The 23,944-nt window shown below is 48.9% G+C and overlaps 3 protein-coding genes across 4 annotated transcripts; 2 read left to right on the top strand and 1 right to left on the bottom strand.

Annotated features, from left to right (window-relative positions):
- Positions 1–222: 222 nt before the first annotated feature.
- Positions 223–2,774, bottom strand: serpinf2a (serpin peptidase inhibitor, clade F (alpha-2 antiplasmin, pigment epithelium derived factor), member 2a). The gene is made up of 8 exons (XM_029519696.1): positions 2,727–2,774; positions 2,395–2,638; positions 2,010–2,153; positions 1,875–1,917; positions 1,468–1,613; positions 1,252–1,394; positions 863–1,067; positions 223–713 (listed from the first exon to the last, which is right to left on the bottom strand). Exons 1-8 carry the CDS (start codon positions 2,772–2,774, stop codon positions 223–225), a joined length of 1,464 nt encoding a protein of 487 aa, XP_029375556.1.
- Positions 2,775–5,546: 2,772 nt separating this feature from the next.
- On the top strand, positions 5,547–19,193 carry slc13a5a (solute carrier family 13 member 5a). The gene is made up of 13 exons (XM_029519147.1): positions 5,547–6,099; positions 14,677–14,805; positions 15,725–15,861; positions 15,956–16,167; positions 16,360–16,542; positions 16,638–16,821; positions 16,918–17,040; positions 17,112–17,324; positions 17,939–18,030; positions 18,105–18,226; positions 18,295–18,456; positions 18,545–18,682; positions 19,065–19,193. The coding sequence occupies exons 1-13, from the start codon at positions 5,986–5,988 to the stop codon at positions 19,191–19,193; spliced, it is 1,938 nt and encodes a 645-aa protein (XP_029375007.1). The 5' UTR covers positions 5,547–5,985.
- Positions 19,194–21,631: 2,438 nt separating this feature from the next.
- med31 (mediator complex subunit 31) lies at positions 21,632–23,630 on the top strand. Of its 2 annotated transcripts, none has more exons than XM_029519541.1 (4): positions 21,632–21,796; positions 22,264–22,338; positions 22,438–22,534; positions 22,657–23,630. In XM_029519541.1, the coding sequence occupies exons 1-4, from the start codon at positions 21,787–21,789 to the stop codon at positions 22,865–22,867; spliced, it is 393 nt and encodes a 130-aa protein (XP_029375401.1). In that variant the 5' UTR covers positions 21,632–21,786; the 3' UTR covers positions 22,868–23,630. The 2 variants fall into 2 exon arrangements, with proteins under 2 accessions (XP_029375401.1, XP_029375402.1); XM_029519542.1 differs by lacking the exon at positions 21,632–21,796 and adding an exon at positions 21,947–21,956.
- Positions 23,631–23,944: the final 314 nt, after the last annotated feature.

The following is a 23,944-nucleotide window of genomic DNA, read 5'->3' as shown; positions in this document are numbered from 1 at the left end:
AAATCACCTGAGACTAAATAAAAACATAAAATGTGTTTATCTGGTGCTGGTGAACAGACGCTGCGACCTTCAGCTAGCTCCTCCTCTTTGTTTTAATGGTCTTAATGCTAAGCTAAGCTAAGCTAAGCAGTCGCTGCTTTATATTCATGAGCACCAGATCTGACAAATCTCAGCAAGAAAGAGAACAAATTTATTTCCCAAACTGTTTTAAGATTTGGACATTCAGGCGGGAACACAGTGTTGTGATTTGGACGTGTCTTCGTCCGTCTCCCCCCCGTCGACCCCACCCAGTCCGTTGGCAGCCAGCAGCTGCTCATCCTGACCGAAGGCGGTGGTGCACGGCGTCGTGCTGCTGCCCCCTGCAGCCTCGCTGCATTGTTGCCTATTTATGTGACTGTTTGTCACTGGTTGGTCGCTCATTGTGACGTTGCTGTGGGGGTCGTCGTTGAGCATGGGGGCGTTATCAGGGGCGGGGTTGGTGACGACGCCCATGAAGAGGGGCGTCAAGGAGGCATCATCGACAAGGGTGAAAACGAAGGGGGAGTTGACTGAGAACAAGGACACGGAGCGCATGGAGGTGACGACGGTGGTGGCGGACGCCTCCACACCTTCCTCGCTGAGCTCCACAGTGCTGGCATGGCGGACACCCGTCACACGCAGGGGCCGGTCAGAAATCCCAGAGAGGTCAGGGCCTGAAAACAGAGAGCTGAGGCCTGATGGACAGAAGAGGAAGACAGCGATTGGTCCGTTCAGTGAGATGGAAGTTCAGAGCACGTATTTGGACTAAGCTGATTGAAAGTGACATCATCAACATGGAGTCTGTGTGGTTTCTCCCAAACATACATCCTGACCGCTGACTCACCCAAACTGGACAGCGCCTCCTGGAGCTCCTGCCGGTACTGCAGCTTCACCCTCGGTAAGTTGACCTGCATCCGTTTCTCCTGAGGTAGACGTCTGTAGAGGTCGGAGATGTTCAGCTTGGAAAGCACAGATGACACGTTTCTCCTGCCAAGCAGCGGCTGGACGACCAGGAAAGTGGTGTTTCCCTTGAAGGGAAAACTGGCGACCTGAGAAACAGAAACAGCTTCATCAGAAAAACATGAAATAAAAATACAAAAATAATCTGTGTGGGACATAAAGATATTTATGATGGACCACCGTCAGCAACCCCTCCTTTCCTTGTCTCCAGGGGTTGGACCATCTACAACAGAAACATTAGTATGCAGAAGCGTTGGTTCTGCTCGGAGCTACCTGAGCCTCCAGCTCCGGGTCGTCCAGCAGACGGAGAGGATAATGAGCCGACTTCATCATGTCTACTGACACTGAGTTTTGGCTGTCCAGGTAGAACACTCCCTTAGAGGTCACGGAGGGGTCAAATTGGGTCTGCCATTCACCTGACGAACACAGAGGGAACCATAAGAGCCTTTTTCAGGTTCCATCCATCTACCTTAATGTCTCTCTGTTCACCTTTGAAGTACACGGCGTTCATGAGCATCAGCACCACATCATGAGGAATACTCTCCAGGAAGTTGGGGATGTGACCTTTAGTGACGTTCTCCACCCATTGGTTGACTTCTTCCACAGAGACCAGAGGGACCGGTAGGGATTGGTACCTGAAAAAAAACAAAAAACGATAGAGATGAAGGAAAAATGTCTGTTTTTATTTTCTGTTCAGCAAGTTCTTATCTGACAGTCTGATGGATCCTGATTCTGGGCCAGGTCATTCCCATTATGACCAGCAGGTGTCGCTACCATGCTTCATCACATCTGTTGTCCATTCAGCCTTGAATGTCTGTTTAACTCTAAACTCTGCAGCTTTTCCTTGGATTAAAGGAAACTGCCCTCAATTTTTCTGACGTGACGGAGGTTAGGACCTGGACAGAGAGTCCTCGATGAACGACAACTTCACTTCAAACCCTGAAGAAGAGGAAGAACATGGAAAAGGGAGAACTGTGATTACAGGACCGCTAGCTCTCAGAAACCATCAGCAGCTCAACACTCAGTCTTACCTGGTCTCAGGTACATACGAGTCGCCACGTCCAACGAGGTGTTGCTGAAATGAGGCACAAGGCTCCCCAGGATCTGATGGTAACAGGGAACTGTGTCGGCATGAAGACTCCTCAGCAGCAGCTTTTCCGTCTCACCATGAGCGCCTGAGAGAAAAAGTTAGCCTTCATGATGTTTCTGATGAATGTGTGTTTTTCCTTGTCATCATGGGCTCAGCTTCTTATTTCATAGAACATCTCAGGTTTCGGCTCATGAGGAGGCCACTGAGGAGGATGAAGCAGCCATTCAAAAAAAACCTCTGGGTTCTTTAAATGGTCCTGACCAGAACCAGCCCACTCCAGTCTGGACTCAGTGTTGATATGAACGGAAATGAGACCTCTGACTGACCTAAGGTAAGCTGGGCGAGGCCAAAGGCCACGCTGAGAGGTGATAGGACGACATTGGGCTGCTGTGGACCAATGGGAAGATTTTCCAGCAGCTGTAAACCCAGCCGCTCTACGGCGCCACCTATCGCCCGGCGTTCTTCATGGCTGAACACCCGCCTTCCTGTACAGCTGTGAGCCGAGTCTGCCATGTCTTCGTCGTCATCTAAAGCGTCAGAGCGATTCGGAGCTGCTGAACCGGGTTCCTCCTGAGGACACGAAGACCGACGGATCAGTGTCTCAAAACAAACTCACATGAAGTCAGACACAGAATTTTTGAACGTTAGTTATGCTTACAGCTAATCCGAACTGACACAGCGAGAGGAGGAGAAGACACAGCTTCATTTCCAAACAACCAGCCTGAAAAACACAGAGACATCATCTTCGTCATCATCATCATCATTATCTTCATCACCATCATCATCATCATCATCATTAAGACAGCATCAAGGACATGAGACACATTTTAAAGAGAGTTCCATCTTCTGTGTTCTGATCTTTGATAAACTGTCTTCTAGTCAGGATCTTCAGTGAAGAAGGAGAACTGGACCTGGTGGGTTCTGCTGGAGGAGACGGGTCAGGACAGTTATGGTTCCTCCTCTGGGGGTCAGGAGCAGAACAGAGCTCTGATCTATCGCTGCCGCTGCAGAGTCACTTGAGGTTTCAAACATGGCCGCTGTGTTTACCTGGAGACCAAAGGTTACTGTTTCAGAACCTTTTTGTGGCTGAGCTGAACTGAACTGAATACACAGAATCCTCCGAAGGACACGGGTCCGTCTCTCCTGTTGGACGTCCACAGATCCAACGAGTCCCAAACATTTTCTCTGACTGGTTGAATTTCTGTAACTGCAGATGATTTTAGCAGCGCTGCAAACGATCGGCAGCAGACAGACTGTGGAGCCCTGAAGAAGGTTTGGTGGTCCAAACTCACCTGGTCTGTGTCTGTTGTGGAGACGGACGACAAGAAACTAAGGGGAGTAAAAGGGGAGAGAAATAAAATAAGAGTAAAGACAGATAAGTCCAGGTTTCTCTAAGCTGGACAATATAGTGCCCAGACCCAGCCCCCCTGCTGGCAGGTTAATGATCAACCCCGGACCACGCAAAGTAAAAACAAAGACACGTCAGAAAAAAGAGGCACTTCTTCAGCCACCAAATGAAACACCTTTACCTGTCTCAGGTTCTCAAAGGTCCAGGACTGATTCCCAGAGACGCCTGTCAGGAAAACAAACACACCAGAGAATCAACCAGTCTGGACCACCCACAGAGACAGCATCCCTTTGTTCTGTACCTTCGTTGTCATGGTTACACCAATGCGCTTTGGTCACCGTGGTTACTCAGATTGGGCTCTGCTGCTCTGATGACACCTGATGAGGTTTTAATTCGTCCAGGACCTGGACCAGAATCTGAGACCTGATCAGCGTTAACTCAGGTGGGCTGACCACAGAGACGGAATCAGAGACGGATGGAATCAGCTGAGTCTGAATTCAAGGAGACTTTTTAAAAATGAAAAACACAAAGAGCTCTTAAAGAGTTCAGCTCCATCGGCCTCCTGTAAGCTGAACGGCGTCCGGTGAGGTCATCGGACTGGACAGAAGATGGCAGCAAAGCTTTTCAGATGAACACCACCTCCTCGCTCAGCCAATCAGAAACCAGATGATTTGAACACTTCCTGGTTTTCACTTCCTGGCTGTGGAAAGTTTAAAGGTCAAAAATGAAGAACTGTCATCTTTAACATCAGAAAAATAAATTTATACAAAATAAGAATTATTATTAGTTTATTCATTTCAGTTTGTCTGACAGATCCGTGTCTCCTGGACAGATCCGTGTCTCCTGGACAGATCCGTGTCTCCTGGACAGATCCGTGTCTCCTGAACAGATCCGTGTCTCTCGGACAGATCCGTGTCTCTCGGACAGATCCGTGTCTCCTGGACAGATCCGTGTCTCTCGGACAGATCCGTGTCTCTCGGACAGATCCGTGTCTCCTGGACAGACTGTCTTTGTCCGACTCAGCTGGATGTAAGAAGACTCCATCTCCTCCAAACAGCAGGAGATCGAGAACAAACATGGAGACGACGAAAGTGAGGAGAGACATCAGAGGGAGGGAGGAACAAGATGGAGAGACGAGAGAAGAAGCAAAATAAAGGAGGAAAGTTAATACGAGTTCCTCTCATGTGTTTGTGTTCTGCTGGAGCTCATCTGAAGTTTATCTGACCAGTTCTGCTCGTTCTTTGGAGCAGTAATGATGCAAAAATACACATTGGCAGAAATCTAAAGCTCGAGAACGAACCAAACACACGAGAGGAACTTTTCTTTGGAAAAGAAGGAAACATTCAGAGTGTGAACTGATCAGAGAGAATCAGCTGGGGTTAGGGCAAAGTTAAAGTTAATCTGAGGGCTTTAATCTGAGGGCTTTAATCTGAGGGTTTTAATCTGAGGGTTTTAATCTGAGGGCTTTAATCTGAGGGCTTTAATCTGAGGGCTTTAATCTGAGGGCTTTAATCTGACGGCTTTAATCTGATGGTTTTAATATGAGGGTTTTAATCTGAAGTCTTTAATCTGAGGGCTTTAATCTGAGGGCTTTAATCTGATGGTTTTAATCTGAGGGCTTTAATCTGAGGGCTTTAATCTGAGGGCTTTAATCTGATGGTTTTAATATGAGGGTTTTAATCTGAAGTCTTTAATCTGAGGGCTTTAATCTGAGGGCTTTAATCTGAGGGCTTTAATCTGATGGTTTTAATATGAGGGTTTTAATCTGAGGGCTTTAATCTGATGGTTTTAATCTGAGGGCTTTAATCTGAGGGCTTTAATCTGATGGTTTTAATCTGAGGGCTTTAATCTGAGGGCTTTAATCTGATGGTTTTAATATGAGGGTTTTAATCTGAGGGCTTTAATCTGAGGGTTTTAATCTGAGGGCTTTAATCTGATGGTTTTAATCTGAGGGCTTTAATCTGAGGGCTTTAATCTGAGGGCTTTAATCTGAGGGCTTTAATCTGATGGTTTTAATATGAGGGTTTTAATCTGAGGGCTTTAATCTGAGGGTTTTAATCTGAGGGCTTTAATCTGATGGTTTTAATCTGAGGGCTTTAATCTGAGGGTTTTAATCTGAGGGCTTTAATCTGATGGTTTTAATATGAGGGTTTTAATCTGAGGGTTTTAATCTGAGGGCTTTAATCTGAGGGCTTTAATCTGAGGGCTTTAATCTGAGGGCTTTAATCTGATGGTTTTAATCTGAGGGCTTTAATCTGAGGGTTTTAATCTGAGGGCTTTAATCTGAGGGCTTTAGTTGATGGTTTTGGGCTTTGAAGGACTATGTCGGCAGAGAAAGAACAGGAAGATAAAGGTGAGTCCGTCCTGACGCAAATTGATCGGATTTCCTGCTCTGTGTTTACTCTGCTGGGAGTTTGGAAAGTGTGCAGGGGCAGAGTGTGTGTGTGGAAAGTTAATATGTAGTAACAGAGGGAACAGCAGACAGACTGTGAGCGGCCGCGATACGAGTCTGATCCTCAGATCTTCTCTGTCGGAGTTACACTGACTCTTCGTCTTCATCATCTTCATCATGTCCGTTCTTCCTCTGAGGGTGAAAATGTTGCGGCAGGTCTGGAGGTTAAAAGGCGTTGTCATCCTCGTCTGCAGCCCGTTTCTCCTGCTGCCGCTCGCCATCAGCACCACGGTGAGACCAGAGACCAGAGACCAGACCAGAGACCAGAGACCAGAGACCAGAGACCAGAGACCAGACCAGAGACCAGACCAGAGACCAGAGACCAGAGACCAGAGACCAGAGACCAGAGACCAGAGACCAGACCAGACCAGAGACCAGACCAGAGACCAGAGACCAGAGACCAGAGACCAGACCAGAGACCAGACCAGAGACCAGAGACCAGAGACCAGACCAGAGACCAGAGACCAGAGACCAGAGACCAGAGACCAGAGACCAGACCAGAGACCAGACCAGAGACCAGAGACCAGAGACCAGAGACCAGACCAGAGACCAGAGACCAGAGACCAGAGACCAGAGACCAGACCAGAGACCAGAGACCAGAGACCAGAGACCAGACCAGAGACCAGAGACCAGAGACCAGAGACCAGACCAGAGACCAGACCAGAGACCAGAGACCAGAGACCAGACCAGAGACCAGAGACCAGAGACCAGAGACCAGACCAGAGACCAGACCAGAGACCAGAGACCAGAGACCAGAGACCAGAGACCAGACCAGAGACCAGAGACCAGAGACCAGACCAGATACCAGACACCAGAGATCAGAGACCAGAGACCAGACCAGAGACCAGACCAGAGACCAGACCAGAGACCAGAGACCAGAGACCAGAGACCAGACCAGAGACCAGAGACCAGAGACCAGAGACCAGTGACCAGACCAGAGACCAGACCAGAGACCAGAGACCAGAGACCAGACCAGATACCAGACCAGAGACCAGAGACCAGAGACCAGACCAGATACCAGACACCAGAGATCAGAGACCAGAGACCAGAGACCAGAGACCAGACCGAGACAGACCAGAGACCAGACGAGACCAGAGACCAGACCAGAGACCAGACCAGAGACCAAACCACCAGACCAGATACCAGACACCAGAGATCAGGAGACCAGAGACCAGACCAGGACCAGACCAGACCAGACCAGAGACCAGGACCAGAGACCAGAGACCGAGCCGCAGACCCAGAGAGCAGACCCGACCAAACCAGACAGACCAGAGAACAGAGACCAGAGAACAGAGACCAAACACCAGACCAGATACCAGACACCAGAGATCAGAGACCAGAGACCAGAGCCAGAGACCAGGAACCAGACAGACCAGACCAGAGACCAGACCAGAGACTAGAGACCAGAGACCAGAGACCCGACCAGAGACCAGAGATCAGAGACCAGAGACCAGAGACCAGAGACAGAGACCCAGCACCAGAGGACCAGGACCAGGACCAAGACCAGAGACCAGACCAGAGACCAGGAGACCAGAGACCAGAGACCCAGGACCAGAGCACCAGAGGACCAGAGACCAGGACCAGAGACCAGAGATCAGCGGACCAGATGAACCAGACCAGAGACCAGGACAACCAGAGACCAGAGACCAGACAGAGACCAGACAGAGACCAGACAGAGACCAGACAGAGACCAGACAGAGACCAGACAGAGACCAGACAGAGACCAGACAGAGACCAGACAGAGACCAGACAGAGACCAGACAGAGACCAGACAGAGACCAGACAGAGACCAGACAGAGACCAGAGACCAGACACCAGACCAGAGACCAGAGACCAGACCAGAGACCAGACCAGAGACCAGAGACCAGAGACCAGAGACCAGACCAGAGACCAGACCAGACCAGACCAGAGACCAGACCAGAGACCAGAGACCAGAGACCAGAGACCAGACCAGAGACCAGAGACCAGAGACCAGACCAGAGACCAGAGATCAGAGACCAGAGACCAGACCAGAGACCAGACCAGAGACCAGAGACCAGAGACCAGACCAGAGACCAGAGACCAGAGACCAGACCAGAGACCAGACCAGAGACCAGACCAGAGACCTGAGACCAGAGACCAGAGACCAGACCAGAGACCAGAGACCAGAGACCAGAGACCAGAGACCAGACCAGAGACCAGAGACCAGAGACCAGAGACCAGACCAGAGACCAGAGACCAGAGACCAGAGACCAGACCAGAGACCAGACCAGAGACCAGAGACCAGAGACCAGAGACCAGACCAGAGACCAGAGACCAGAGACCAGAGACCAGACCAGAGACCAGACCAGAGACCAGAGACCAGAGACCAGAGACCAGAGACCAGACCAGAGACCAGAGACCAGAGACCAGAGACCAGACCAGAGACCAGACCAGAGACCAGACCAGAGACCAGAGACCAGAGACCAGAGACCAGAGACCAGAGACCAGACCAGAGACCAGACCAGAGACCAGACCAGAGACCAGAGACCAGAGACCAGAGACCAAACACCAGACCAGAGACCAGAGACCAGAGACCAGAGACCAGAGACCAGACCAGAGACCAGAGACCAGAGACCAGAGACCAGAGACCAGAGACCAGACCAGAGACCAGAGACCAGACCAGAGACCAGACCAGAGACCAGAGACAGAACCAGAGACCAGACCAGAGACCAGACCAGACCAGAGACCAGAGACCAGAGCCAGAGACCAGACCAGAGACCAGAGACCAGAGACCAGACCAGAGACCAGAGACCAGACCAGAGACAGACCAGAGACCAGAGACCAGAGACCAGAGACCAGACCAGAGACAGACCAGAGACCAGAGACCAGAGACCAGACCAGAGACCAGAGACCAGACCAGAGACCAGAGACCAGAGACCAGACCAGAGACCAGACCAGAGACCAGAGACCAGAGACCAGAGACCAGAGACCAGAGACCAGAGACCAGACCAGACCAGAGACCAGACCAGAGAACAGAGACCAGACCAGAGACCAGACCAGAGACCAGAGACCAGACCAGAGACCAGACCAGAGACCAGAGACCAAACACCAGACCAGATACCAGACACCAGAGATCAGAGACCAGAGACCAGACCAGAGACCAGACCAGAGACCAGACCCGAGACCAGACCAGAGACCAGAGACCAAACACCAGACCAGATACCAGACAAACCCCAGAGATCAGAGACCAGAGGACCAGACCAGAGACCAGACCAGAGACCAGAGACCAGAGCCCAGAGACCAGACCAGAGACCAGAGACCAGAGACCAGAGACCAGACCAGAGACCAGACCAGAGACCAGAGACCAGAGACCAGACCAGATACCAGACCAGAGACCAGAGACCAGAGACCAGACCAGATACCAGACACCAGAGATCAGAGACCAGAGACCAGACCAGAGACCAGACCAGAGACCAGACCAGAGACCAGACCAGAGACCAGAGACCAGACCAGAGACCAGACCAGAGACCAAACACCAGACCAGATACCAGACACCAGAGATCAGAGACCAGAGACCAGACCAGAGACCAGACCAGACCAGACCAGAGACCAGACCCAGAGACCAGAGACCAGAGACCAGACCAGAGACCAGACCAGACCAGAGAACAGAGACCAGAGACCAGAGACCAAACACCAGACCAGATACCAGACACCAGAGATCAGAGACCAGAGACCAGACCAGAGACCAGACCAGACCAGACCAGAGACCAGACCAGAGACCAGAGACCAGAGACCAGACCAGAGACCAGAGACCAGAGATCAGAGACCAGAGACCAGAGACCAGACCAGAGACCAGACCAGAGACCAGAGACCAGAGACCAGACCAGAGACCAGAGATCAGAGACCAGAGACCAGACCAGAGACCAGACCAGAGACCAGACCAGAGACCAGAGACCAGACCAGACCAGAGACCAGAGACCAGAGACCAGACCAGAGACCAGACCAGAGACCAGACCAGAGACCAGAGATCAGAGACCAGAGACCAGACCAGAGACCAGACCAGAGACCAGAGACCAGACACCAGACCAGAGACCAGAGACCAGACCAGAGACCAGACCAGAGACCAGAGACCAGAGACCAGAGACCAGACCAGAGACCAGACCAGACCAGACCAGAGACCAGACCAGAGACCAGAGACCAGAGACCAGAGACCAGACCAGAGACCAGAGATCAGAGACCAGAGACCAGAGACCAGAGACCAGACCAGAGACCAGACCAGAGACCAGAGACCAGAGACCAGAGACCAGACCAGAGACCAGAGATCAGAGACCAGAGACCAGACCAGAGACCAGACCAGAGACCAGAGACCAGAGACCAGAGACCAGACCAGACCAGAGACCAGAGACCAGAGACCAGAGACCAGACCAGAGACCAGACCAGAGACCAGAGATCAGAGACCAGAGACCAGACCAGAGACCAGACCAGAGACCAGAGACCAGAGACCAGACCAGAGACCAGACCAGAGACCAGACCAGAGACCAGAGACCAGAGACCAGAGACCAGACCAGAGACCAGACCAGAGACCAGAGACCAGAGACCAGAGACCAGACCAGACCAGAGACCAGAGACCAGAGACCAGAGACCAGACCAGAGACCAGACCAGAGACCAGACCAGACCAGAGAACAGAGACCAGAGACCAGACCAGAGACCAGAGACCAGAGACCAGACCAGACCAGACCAGACCAGAGACCAGACCAGAGACCAGACCAGACCAGAGACCAGACCAGAGACCAGAGACCAGAGACCAGAGACCAGACCAGAGACCAGACCAGACCAGACCAGAGACCAGACCAGAGACCAGACCAGAGACCAGAGACCAGACCAGACCAGACCAGAGACCAGACCAGAGACCAGAGACCAGACCAGAGACCAGACCAGAGACCAGAGACCAGACAGAGACCAGAGACCAGAGACCAGAGACCAGACCAGAGACCAGAGACCAGAGACCAGACCAGAGACCAGAGATCAGAGACCAGAGACCAGACCAGAGACCAGAGACCAGACCAGAGACCAGAGACCAGAGACCAGAGACCAGACCAGAGACCAGACCAGAGACCAGAGACCAGAGACCAGACCAGAGACCAGACCAGACCAGAGAACAGAGACCAGAGACCAGAGACCAGAGACCAGACCAGAGACCAGAGACCAGAGACCAGAGATCAGAGACCAGAGACCAGAGACCAGACCAGAGACCAGACCAGAGACCAGAGACCAGAGACCAGAGACCAGACCAGAGACCAGACCAGAGACCAGAGACCAGACCAGAGACCAGAGACCAGAGACCAGACCAGAGACCAGAGATCAGAGACCAGAGACCAGACCAGAGACCAGACCAGAGACCAGACCAGAGACCAGACCAGAGACCAGACCAGAGACCAGAGACCAGACCAGAGACCAGAGACCAGAGACCAGAGATCAGAGACCAGAGACCAGACCAGAGACCAGAGACCAGAGACCAGAGACCAGCCAGAGGACCAGAGACCAGACAGAGACCAGACAGAGACCAGAGACCAAACACCAGACCAGATACCAGACACCAGAGATCAGAGACCAGAGAACCAGACCAGAGACCAGAGACCAGAGACCAGAGACCAGAACAGAGACCAGAGACAGAGACCAGAGACCAGACCAGAGACCAGACCAGAGACCAGACAGACACCAGACCAGAGACCAGACACCAGACAGAGACCAGAGACCAGAGACAGACCAGAGACCAGACCAGAGACCAGAGACCAGACACCAGACCAGAGACCAGACACCAGACCAGACACCAGACCAGAGACCAGAGACCAGACCAGAGACCAGACCAGAGACCAGACCAGAGACCAGACCAGAAACCAGACCAGAGACCAGAGACCAGACCAGAGACCAGAGACCAGAGACCAGAGACCAGACCAGAGACCAGAGACCAGACCAGAGACCAGAGACCAAACACCAGACCAGAGACCAAACACCAGACCAGAGACCAGAGACCAAACACCAGACCAGATACCAGACACCAGAGATCAGAGACCAGAGACCAGACCAGAGACCAGAGACCAGAGACCAGAGACCAGAGACCAGACCAGAGACCAGAGACCAGACACCAGACCAGAGACCAGAGACCAGAGACCAGACCAGAGACCAGAGACCAGAGACCAGACCAGAGACCAGACCAGAGACCAGAGACCAGACCAACCAGACCCAGAGACCGGAGAACCAGACCAGAGACCAGACCAGAGACCAGAGACCAGAGACCAGAGACCAGACCAGAGACCAGAGACCAGACACCAGACCAGAGACCAGAGACCAGACCAGAGACCAGACCAGAGACCAGACCAGAGACCAGACCAGAAACCAGACCAGAGACCAGAGACCAGACACCAGACCAGAGACCAGACACCAGACCAGAGACCAGACACCAGACCAGAGACCAGACACCAGACCAGAGACCAGACCAGAGACCAGACCAGAGACCAGAGACCAGAGACCAGAGACCAGACCAGAGACCAGACCAGAGACCAGAGACCAGACACCAGACCAGAGACCAGACACCAGACCAGACACCAGACCAGAGACCAGACCAGAGACCAGACCAGAGACCAGACCAGAGACCAGAGACCAGACACCAGAGACCAGAGACCAGACACCAGACCAGACCAGAGACCAGACCAGAGACCAGACCAGAGACCAGAGACCAGAGACCAGACCACAGACCAGACCACAGACCAGAGACCAGAGACCAGAGACCAGACCAGAGACCAGACACCAGAGACCAGAGACCAGAGACCAGACACCAGACCAGACCAGAGACCAGAGACCAGAGACCAGAGACCAGACCAGAGACCAGACCAGAGACCAGAGACCAGAGACCAGACCAGAGACCAGAGACCAGAGACCAGACACCAGACCAGACACCAGACCAGAGACCAGACCAGAGACCAGACCAGAGACCAGAGACCAGAGACCAGAGACCAGAGACCAGACCAGACCAGAGACCAGACAAGAGACCAGACCAGAGACCAGAGACCAGAGACCAGACACCAGACCAGACACCAGACCAGAGACCAGAGACCAGACCAGAGACCAGACACCAGAGACCAGAGACCAGAGACCAGAGACCAGACCAGACCAGAGACCAGACCAGAGACCAGAGACCAGAGACCAGACCAGAGACCAGACCAGAGACCACAGACCAGAACAGACCCAGACAAGACCAGACCAGACCAGAGACCAGACAGAGACAGAGACAGAGACCAGACCAGAGACCAGAGACCAGACCAGACCAGAGACCAGACAAGAGACCAGACCAGAGACCACAGACCAGAGACCACAGACCAGACCACAGACCAGACCAGAGACCAGACCAGAGACCAGAGACCAGAGACCAGACACCAGAGACCAGAGACCAGAGACCAGACCAGACCAGAGACCAGACCAGAGACCAGACCAGAGACCAGAGACCAGAGACCAGAGACCAGAGACCAGACCAGACCAGAGACCAGACAAGAGACCAGACCAGAGACCAGACCACAGACCAGACCAGAGACCAGAGACCAGAGACCAGACCAGAGACCAGACACCAGAGACCAGAGACCAGAGACCAGACACCAGACCAGACCAGAGACCAGACCAGAGACCAGAGACCAGAGACCAGACCAGAGACCAGACCAGAGACCACAGACCAGAGACCACAGACCAGACCACAGACCAGACCAGAGACCAGACCAGAGACCAGAGACCAGAGACCAGACCAGAGACCAGAGACCAGACCAGACCAGAGACCAGACAAGAGACCAGACCAGAGACCACAGACCAGAGACCACAGACCAGACCACAGACCAGACCAGAGACCAGACCAGAGACCAGAGACCAGAGACCAGACACCAGAGACCAGAGACCAGAGACCAGACCAGACCAGAGACCAGACCAGAGACCAGACCAGAGACCAGAGACCAGAGACCAGAGACCAGAGACCAGACCAGACCAGAGACCAGACAAGAGACCAGACCAGAGACCAGACCACAGACCAGACCAGAGACCAGAGACCAGAGACCAGACCAGAGACCAGACACCAGAGACCAGAGACCAGAGACCAGACACCAGACCAGACCAGAGACCAGACCAGAGACCAGAGACCAGAGACCAGACCAGAGACCAGACCAGAGACCACAGACCAGAGACCACAGACCAGACCACAGACCAGACCAGAGACCAGACCAGAGACCAGAGACCAGAGACCAGACCAGAGACCAGATCCAGCTCACAGGCCTCTCTGGTTAATAATAAAATCAATAATCCATCAGTTTCAAATTTACATGATTTTATTTTGAAATTTTTAATCTGGCTCAATGATTGAACAAAGCAATCTGGCTTTTATTTCGAAAGAAATTGTCAAAGTCTTGCAGCAAAACTTGAAATGAAAGACTAATAACGTGTGTGTGTGGAAATAAACGAGTCTCTTCAACTCAACAGGAAACTCATCGAATGCTTTCTTCCTTCAGTCCAGCTTCAGGCACGTGCACTTCTCTCAGGGGTGTGCACGTGAGGCCTCGGCAGGTCTTAGCAGCAGGAGTTTGATTCAACACGTCTCCTGTTCCTGTTTTTGTGTATATGTGTTGACACAGAGCACATACAGACTCCCATGATGCACTGCTGCATCACCTTCAGCTAACATGCCTAAGCGGAATGGAGGGAAACTTCAGATCTGAGATGTAAAGGAGAGCAGCTCTGTTCTGATGTGTGTGTGTGTGTGTGTGTGTGTGTGTGTGTGTGTGTGTGTGTGTGTGTGTGTGTGCGTGCTGCAGGAAGCCGCCTGTGCTTATGTCATCGCCCTGATGGCGGTCTATTGGTGCACTGAGGTTCTTCCTTTGGCGGTGACAGCGTTGCTGCCGACCATCTTGTTCCCAGTCCTCGGCATCATGGAGTCCAAAGATGTACATCTACACACACACACACACACACACACACAGAAAGGTATTTGCAGCAGTGAAATAAACTTTACAGCAGTAAAATGCTCCTGTTTCCATGGAGACCATTCATCTGTCTCCTGGTCAGGAATCCTTCACCTCAGCAGTGTTGAGTTTAACTCAGTCTAACTCAGTTTAACTAAGTCTAACTCATTTAAATTAATTTTAACTCAGTTTAATTCAGTTTAATTCAGTTTAACTCAGTTTAATTCAGTTTAACTGAGTTTAACTCAGTCCAACTAAGTCTAACTCAGTTTAATTAATTTAACAGTCTAACTCAGTTTATCTCAGTCTAATTCAGTTTAACTCAGTTTAACTCAGTTCAATTCAGTTTAATTCAGTTTAACTCAGTTTAATTCAGTTCAATTCAGTTTAATTCAGTTTAACTCAGTTTAATTCAGTTCAATTCAGTTTAACTCGGTCTAATTCAGTCTAACTCAGTTTATCTCAGTCTAATTCAGTTTAACTCAGTTTAACTCAGTTCAATTCAGTTTAATTCAGTTTAACTCGGTCTAATTAGGTTTAACTCAGTTTAATTCAGTTCAATTCAGTTTAATTCAGTTTAACTCGGTCTAATTCAGTTTAACTCAGTTTAATTCAGTTTAACTCAGTTTAACTCAGTTTAATTCAGTCTAACTCAGTTTAACTCAGTTTAATTCAGTCTAACTCAGTTTAATTCAGTCTAACTCAGTTTAATTCAGTTTAACTCAGTTTAATTCAGTTTAACTCAGTTTAATTCAGTTTAACTCAGTTTAACTTAGTCTAACTCACTTTAATTCAGCCTTTAAGGATAATCTTAACTTAAGGTGTTTTGTGACAATAACACAGACGTGTCCTCTGACAGGAAGGCTCTGAATGTGTATCTCTTGTGTCCATTGTGCTGCAGGTGTGTATGCAGTACTTGAAGGACACCAACATGCTCTTTGTGGGGGGGTTGATGGTCGCCGTCACCGTGGAGCACTGGAATCTCCACAAACGGATCGCCCTCAGGGTTCTGCTGCTTGTCGGGGTCCGACCTGCCCTGTGAGTCCTGACTGAACCGGATCAGAAAATATTTCAGAGTAAAAGCACAGCTGACTGGAGTGTCCTTGTGTTTCCGTTTTCCTGTGTGTTCCAGGTTGATGCTCGGGTTCATGGGGGTGACGGCCTTCCTGTCCATGTGGATCAGCAACACGGCCACGACCGCCATGATGGTCCCCATAGTCCAGGCGGTCCTGGACCAGCTCCATGGCAAAGTAGACCCTGAACCCCCCAAGAGCCGGACCAAAACCATTGTTATTCACCAGGAACATCTGGAGAAAACCGTCAGCATCCAGCACCTGGAGGAAGGTGAGTCCACTGAAGTCCAGACAGGTCCTGTTTCAGGTCCCATCAGACCTGCTCTTGTATGGACGGGTTCAGACTTTAGAAGACCTTCAGATACAAAGTCTGGCTCCATGTTGCACACAGTATGTCTTCGGCGATGCTCACGGGATGTTGAACTGAACCAGGCGACCCCCCCCCAGTCTGGTCCACCTGAAGGTCTGCTGTTTTCCCCAGGTCTGAATGGACCAGTCCAGACACAAGCCTGCGCAAATAGGAGCAACAACCTGGAGAACACGGTGTCTCCTGAGCAGAGGACACTGTCGGAGGGTCAGATGGACGAGCCAATCGTCAAACCGGCACCACAAGACAAACCCCCTTCAGATGGCAGTGGTGGACCAGGTGGGACAGAATAAAGACGACATCAGATCAAAAAATAAAAAGCGCCAAAAGATGAAAGAACTTTAATGTTAAATGTTAAAATGGTTGCGTTGTAGTGGTCGTCTCCGTGGAGACCGTCTGCTGTCAGATGGAGCTGGAGGAGCTGAGTGATGAGGAAGAGGAGAGGAGGAAGATGAATAAAGGCCTCCTGCTGTGTGTCTGCTACGCTGCCAGCATCGGAGGCATCGCCACCCTGACCGGAACCGGACCGAACCTGGTCCTGGTCGGACAAATGAGCCAGTACGAAGATCTCAGACTCTCTGACTTTCTCTGTCTTTTATTGCAGCAGGATGTCTTACTGTGAAATGACACTTCCTGTGGGGTTCTTCCTCTCAGGCTCTTCCCTCAAAATGGCGACATCATCAACTTTGCATCCTGGTTCGCCTTCGCCTTCCCCACCATGGTGCTGCTGCTGACCTTCGCCTGGTTCTGGCTGCAGTTCTTCTACATCGGCTGCAAGTGAGTCACTTGCCTGGTCACCACGTGACCAGGTGCTCCTCACAGGTTCTGACTCTTCTGTTGCCTTGCAGCCTGCGGAGAACCTGGGGCTGTGGCGCCATCCAATCAGAGAAGGAGCGAGCGGCGTACGAGATGATCAGGGATGAGCACCGTCGTCTGGGCCCGATGAGCTACGGAGAGGGCAGCGTCCTGGCACTCTTCATCCTCATGGTGGCACTCTGGTTCACACGTGACCCCCGTTTCATGGTGGGCTGGGCCACACATGTCTTCAACGCCAAAGCCGAGTGAGTGACACATTTCCTCCAAACACTTTAAGCCGGAAGAGTGTGTGTGTGTGTGTTCAGAGGGACGATGAACTCAACGTTGTTTCAGGTCAAAAACCTGAACAATCAGGAATAGGAGGTGAAGACCTACTGATCAGGTCTGACCTGGTCCATGACCCTCCAGAATAAAGCTTTCTGTGTGTTGCCTGATAATCACCTGAGGGCTGAGGCCATCTCCTGCATCATCTGCACACCTGAGCGCGCCTGTCAGTAGGCTCCGCCCCCTCACCTTTCACCTACACTTTCATTCATAATCTCTGAGTTGAACCTGGACCTGCGGCAGGAGGACACTAACCCTCTGGACCTGGACCTGCAGTTTGTGAAATGATGAAAACAATGAAGACATTTGATCAGTTATCAGAAACTTTCCGTTGTCAACAGTAAACCCAGGAACAGCCCCCCCAAACTGCTCCCCCCCAAAGGTCAATAAACGTGTGGAAACATCAGTGAGAACAAACACAAACAGTTTCTGGTGAAATCCTCATTCATGGACTGCAGTGACGACAGCAGCAGACTTTGGCTGCTGGTCCCAGTCCAGGACAGTTTTGTCTTTAATTAGTGTCTCTGTCTTTCAGGTTCGTCACTGATGCCACCGTCTCTCTGTTTGTTTCTGTCCTGCTCTTCATTCTTCCCTCCAAACCACCAAGTTACCTTCTCTGCTGCTCAGGTAACACACACACACACACACACACACACACACACACACATACACAAAGGTAACACTTTGGTGTTCCCTGTCAGAGTCCCAGGTATCCCGAGTCCCTGCCCCCCCCCTGCTCACCTGGCAGGTGACTCAGAAAAAGATGCCCTGGAACATCGTGCTGCTGCTGGGAGGAGGCTTCGCCCTCGCCAAAGGCAGTGAGGTGAGTCGAGCCGAGAGAGAGAGGCCAAGGACGATCAAGGACTCGTGTTAACTTGTGTGTGTCCTCAGGAGTCCGGTCTGTCCCGCTGGCTCGGCGCCCAGATGACACCGCTGCACTCCATTCCTCCGTGGGCCATCGCCATCGTCCTCTGCCTCCTTGTTACCACCTTCACTGAATGTGCCAGTAACGTTGCCACGGCAACGCTCTTCCTGCCCATTCTGGCCTCAATGGTAACACAATACACAACAGTAACAGCTGTGCATTGTCAGCATACAGGAAGAACAAGGTACTGAACTTCTGCCGCTGCTGTGTGTTTAGTCCCAGTCCATCAGCCTGAACCCTCTGTACGTCATGATCCCCTGCACCCTCAGCGCCTCTTTCGCCTTCATGCTGCCGGTGGCCACGCCCCCCAACGCCATCGTCTTCTCCTACGGTCTCCTCAAAGTGTCCGACATGGTGAGTCCTGCTGACACAGCGCTTTGACTCCAATCTGTCCATCCACAAGGTGGGCTTCGTTCATTTATTTTAAACAGACCAGGAAGGAGGAGAGGAGTTGGGGGTGGGACTAATGTAAGACTGATAGACTTAAACACCCAATCAGGATAAAGAAGAGAGCAGGTCAGATCCTCCAAGTATCATTTCTACTGGTTTCTAAAAACCAAGATGGCCGACGGATAAATTACAAAATGGAGGTTCTTAGCCTTTAGTTGCTCTCCTCCTTGTTTTGTTTATTTTGTTGTCCTTTCTTGATGGTCTCCACTCAAGGTGACCTCTGAATTTAGAAATAAACTTGATAGACCGCTGAGGTCTAAACCCCCCTCCTCTGCACCCCCTGCAGGTGAGAACAGGCGTGGTGATGAACATCATGGCGATCGGCTGCGTCAGCCTGGCCATCAACAGTTGGGGTCGCGTGATGTTCTCTCTGGACTCATTCCCCGTCTGGGCCAACGTCAGTGTGCCGGTGTAGAGCAGGCTCCGTCTGCAGGCTTCAGCTCCAGACTCTGGCAGTTTGGGGTGAACTCCAGTCTCATGTCAACTTTTGTGATGGTCGGTCTCCACTGAAAGCTGATTAGTGTAACTTTAGCTGCTAAAAGCCAATAACCATAACAGTTCATTACCAAGAACAAGTGTGAGTGAAGCATAAAACATAAAGGCCATCATCCCTTAAAAAGGGCTTTGAACATCAGTGAGGCAGTCCTCTGTTCCCCACCAGATCACCAGATAAATACACGTTCATTTCCTCCATGTACATTCAGCTTCTTTTTTATCCTTCTGTTTAACATTAATGCTGTTTTCAAACAGAGAGAATCCGCTGAGGTTGAACTGATTCTGAACATGAGGAGATATTTTAAAACTGACAAACACAAACTGATTAAAGAACAAAAAAAACAGGAACAGGGCTAAAGTCGCTTGAACAACATGTTTAGTTCTGAACTTTGGGTCCATGAACCTTCATCCAGGTGGAAGAACTGAGACAGCAGTCAGGTCCGATGTGGATCAGTCAGTTCCTCCATCGTTTAAGCAATCTGAGTGAAATAGACCATCAACACTGGAACAGGGCAGTGTTCCACACAACCTCACAATTTGCATCAAAGCTCCATTTTGTGTCAATCATTGTCCTGAAGTTCATAGGATTGTCCACAGTCCACTGTGTGACCTTTAATGGACGTGACTTCCTGTGTCAACACTTCTAAAATCAATCAGAATGTGTGCTGTCAGTCGGACTCAAACCAGAAAACTTCCTATTGTTCAGATGCTTTTGAAATTCGAACAGGAACGAGACAGAATTTTCACTGCACTCACTGGAAACCTCTTAATTTGAAACATCTGGGAGAACTGTCCAAAAAGTAAAAAAAAGTTGTTTTTTTTTTACATATTATTATTATTATTATTTTTAACACTTACTAAAATTCATTGATCAAATTTAAAGTTGAATTCATTTGTTCATCTGTTTGTAACAATCACATTATAATTGGATTTAGCTGACTGATACAAAATGCTGCAAATGTTCAAATTCCCATTTATAATCAAAATTGATGATTTTCATCAATTACAAAAAAAAGTCACATCTAACTTTCACATTAAAAGCCATTCACAGCAGGCTTTTAATTTTGAAACACTAGCAGGAAGGCCACTGATAATGAATTCTTCCCACATAGACAAAAGCAGCTTTAATTTGTATTATCGTTTTAAATCTGGATGATTTATGTGAAGATTTGATTGGCTTTGCTGCCAAGAAACAAAGCTTCACCTCAAACAGAAAACCTCTAAGAGTTAAACATTTACAGCAACTGGCCTTTCAATCATTTTCTTCTTTGGTGGTGTTTTTATTTACTGTTAATTCTTAGGAAACTGATTCGAGAACTAATTTCCCTGTGAATTGGAATTATTACAAGTAACGAGAAGATGCAGTTTGTTTTGTATTATTTTCTATTTAAACATGACTTTTATTTACTAACATAGTTTTTGTGTGAGTGAGTGAACATGTACTGTACAAAGTCAGTTTTCTACCATCTCCCTGCAAATTTGATGTGAATAAAATAGAGCTTACAGAAAAATATGTCAACAGTTGTGTGAGGAGAAAGATTTTGGAGTGAAAAACATGCTGAATTCATAAATATGATCCAACATTTAGGAGCTGAAAGAAGCTGAAGGTTCTGTAGATGTCACTGTTAGACGCATCAATAAAAAACTTGAAATTAGTAGAGTTTTAACAAGTGAGGCAAAATTTATCTGTGCGACAGTTTATGAATGTGAAATTAAATGAATTTAAATGTGTATAAATTCAAAATCAACACAAAGCAGATGGGTTATTGTGTTTCTCTTTGTGTTTCTCTTTCTCTTTTTTCTCTTTGTGTCACAGCTAAACACACAGCTGGTTTCTGATCAGACAGCTTCACCTGCACACACACAACAGAAGTGAATGTCAGCTGCACATTCAGACCTCAGATCTAAAACCTGTCGTGGATCTTTTCCAGTGTCCATTTGGAAATGAGAAGGAAAGCCGTTAAGGATCAGATCAGGGTGGTTAATGTTGACATAGCCAGTTCATGAGAAACCAATCACCATCCTGGTCTTCCCCTCAATCCATCAACAAGCAACAACAGGAAGTGGAGGACGAGCCTGGAGAACGTTTTCAGACCCACATCCTGAACCTGAAGCAGGTGTGGAGGGAAATAAGCAAAAATAAACAAACAAACAAACTGATGTAACAATGAAACTAGAAGATATTCATCATATAACTTCATGGAGGAAGAGAGGAAAACACCATCAGCAGTCCATGGACAGGCCATGGACGCTGTTTTATTTTATTGTATTTTATTTATAACAGTTTGTTTTCCACTGTATTTTATTTTGGTTTCATTTCCGGTTCAGTTGGTGGCGGAAACAGCGTAGAAGAAGAAACGTGATGGTGACGTCATAATGTCTGCGCCGAGTGGGTGACGATAAAACTCACAAAGAAAAGCGGTTGTTGTTTCTTGTTTTTTATTTCCAGCTGGACGTTTGACTGAATCGTTGTTTGTGTCTTTGTCGGACTTTTCCGTCCCGGAGCTGTTGTCATGGAAACGGGTTTGTAACGGAGTTTTAGCCTTTAGCTCGTTAGCTTGTTTGAGTGAAATTTAACTTCGGACGTTTTGATCTGTCAGTGTAGTTTAACACGAAACACGATCATCCGTTTACAACAGCAGCATTTACATGATTAAACTGACTGACGTATGAATGGAGACTGGTTTATCTCAGTTTGTTTATAAATATTAATACACAATACTTCTCAGTCAGTATAGATGTTTGAGACATTAAATTCTGAAATGTTAAAGTAATTGAGATACAACAAAAATAAATCAAACCAAATAAACTTCGGACTAAACTGATATTTGGCTTTAAGTGTAAAATCACTGGAGTCTGCTGTAATGTCTGATGTTAAAGGGCCTGTGTTCAGTGACAGACAGAGTTAATAGAATAAACTCAGAATGTACTGAAGACAGTTGTTTTTCTGTTGTTATGTTGTTTGATTGTGGATCTGTTGTCTGGTCCAGAGGAACAGGCCCGGAACCGTTTCCAGTCGGAGCTGGAGTTCATCCAATGTTTGGCCAACCCAAACTACCTGAACTGTGAGTGACACGTTTCAACAAGAGCGAGCTGCACACGCAGCAGACTGAAGGATCAGTAAACATGATGCTGGCTCACTCTGTGTTTGTTTGTGCCTCCAGTTTTGGCGCAGAGAGGTTTCCTGAGAGAGAGACCGTTCATTAATTACCTGAAGTACCTTCTGTACTGGAAGGAGCCGGAGTACGCCAAGTTCCTCAAGTAAAAATTCAGTTTATCGTTCTGTCAGACAACTTGGAGCAGAATTTCATTTCAAAATTGTTTCAATGAAATGAGGACTTGCCAATGAAAGTAAGCAGAGATAAATCCTCTCTCTCTCTCAGGTATCCTCACTGCTTGCACATGTTGGAGCTGCTGCAGTACGAGCACTTCAGGAAGGAGCTGGTCAACGCTCAGTGCGCCAAGTTCATCGACGAGCAGCAACTGCTGCACTGGCAGCACTATTCTAGGAAACGCACCCGGCTGCAGCAGGCGTTGGCCGAGCAGCAGCAGCAACCACAGCAGCCAACACATGGGAACGCCACCGCCAAGTGATGTCACCGGATGAGGTCTGTGTATAGGGACAGTGGGCCATAGCTGGTCCTGGTGGAAGTGAACACTGGGAGGTTAGAAACCTGACATGAATGCATTGGCAGCAATTATAAACATAAATCTTTGTGAAGGAGAGGTGATTAAAGTGCTGTGACCTCATCATTTTGACATCAACTCAGGTGATGGACTGGCTAATGAGGGTTTCTAATGTTGGGAAAATTGAAGGAAGGGCAAAGGAACAATTTGTCCTTATCCAGGACTGTGTGGTCTTTCACTCACTGATCCATAAAATCTGATACAGGAAGAACCTCAACAATAACAAAACAGCCAAGAACAGGAAGTTTTGACCAATCCATCAACATCAGGGGGCTGTGATGGAACAAAACTGTTTATAACACTGAAGAGAAAAATCACATGCTGTGATTTCATTAATCAACTTCCTGTTCCCACTGATATTTAACCCTCTCATGTAACAACTGTCTCAGCAAATCCTGTTGTTGTGTTTCAGGTTAAGGTTTAGGTTCAGCTGTAGCTCCAGTTAGCATCCCCAGTATTTACACTTTTAAAGACTTATTATTATTATTATTATTATTATTATAACACGCTTTAATGTGGCTGATGACTGTCAACCATTAAATGTCTCAGTTAATGGTCCTGACTGAAACCGTCAAGATACTCAGTGGTCCCTTGTCCTGGATCAGCGTGTAGAATGTAAAATGTTCAGACCTGTTTTAACATTAAAGGTTTGTCTATTTGATTCTGATTGAAAACATGTGATGTGTGAAGCTTTGTGTCATATTTTGTTATTGAGAAATTCTCCAAACACAAATATAACAGTTAAAATACACAGCAGTCAATGACAGAATTAATTTAGCTAAACATTGAACAATAATATTATAATTTGGTTGTAAGTGCAGCTGGTACTTTTTTTTTTTTTTTTTTTTGCATTTTCAACTTTTTCAACTGATGCATTATTATTTTATGAATTTTCTCAATTGTGTATTTATCCTAGTATTTCTTTTTTTATGGAGGTATTTAAAGTTTTGCTAGGTTTACCTCCCATTACTGCGTCATGTAAAA

The sequence above is a fragment of the Echeneis naucrates genome, chromosome 14 (genome assembly GCF_900963305.1).
Source record: "Echeneis naucrates chromosome 14, fEcheNa1.1, whole genome shotgun sequence".
Taxonomy (NCBI): Eukaryota; Metazoa; Chordata; class Actinopteri; order Carangiformes; family Echeneidae; genus Echeneis; species Echeneis naucrates.
Note: the sequence above shows the minus strand (reverse complement) of the source record. Positions and strands in the feature narration are given on the sequence as shown.

Coding starts and splice junctions, on each gene's coding strand:
- serpinf2a (XM_029519696.1), bottom strand. CDS start 2,774: ATGAAGCTGTGTCTTCTCCTCCTCTCGCTGTGTCAGTTCGGATTAGCT. Junction 2,639..2,726: donor TGTGTCAGTTCGGATTAGCT/GTAAGCATAACT, acceptor TCGTGTCCTCAG/GAGGAACCCGGTTCAGCAGC. Junction 2,154..2,394: donor CCTCGCCCAGCTTACCTTAG/GTCAGTCAGAGG, acceptor TTTTTCTCTCAG/GCGCTCATGGTGAGACGGAA.
- med31 (XM_029519541.1), top strand. Junction 22,339..22,437: donor CAACCCAAACTACCTGAACT/GTGAGTGACACG, acceptor TTGTGCCTCCAG/TTTTGGCGCAGAGAGGTTTC. Junction 22,535..22,656: donor GAGTACGCCAAGTTCCTCAA/GTAAAAATTCAG, acceptor TCTCTCTCTCAG/GTATCCTCACTGCTTGCACA.
- slc13a5a (XM_029519147.1), top strand. CDS start 5,986: ATGTCCGTTCTTCCTCTGAGGGTGAAAATGTTGCGGCAGGTCTGGAGG. Junction 15,862..15,955: donor GTCGGGGTCCGACCTGCCCT/GTGAGTCCTGAC, acceptor TGTGTGTTCCAG/GTTGATGCTCGGGTTCATGG. Junction 17,041..17,111: donor TTCTTCTACATCGGCTGCAA/GTGAGTCACTTG, acceptor GTTGCCTTGCAG/CCTGCGGAGAACCTGGGGCT.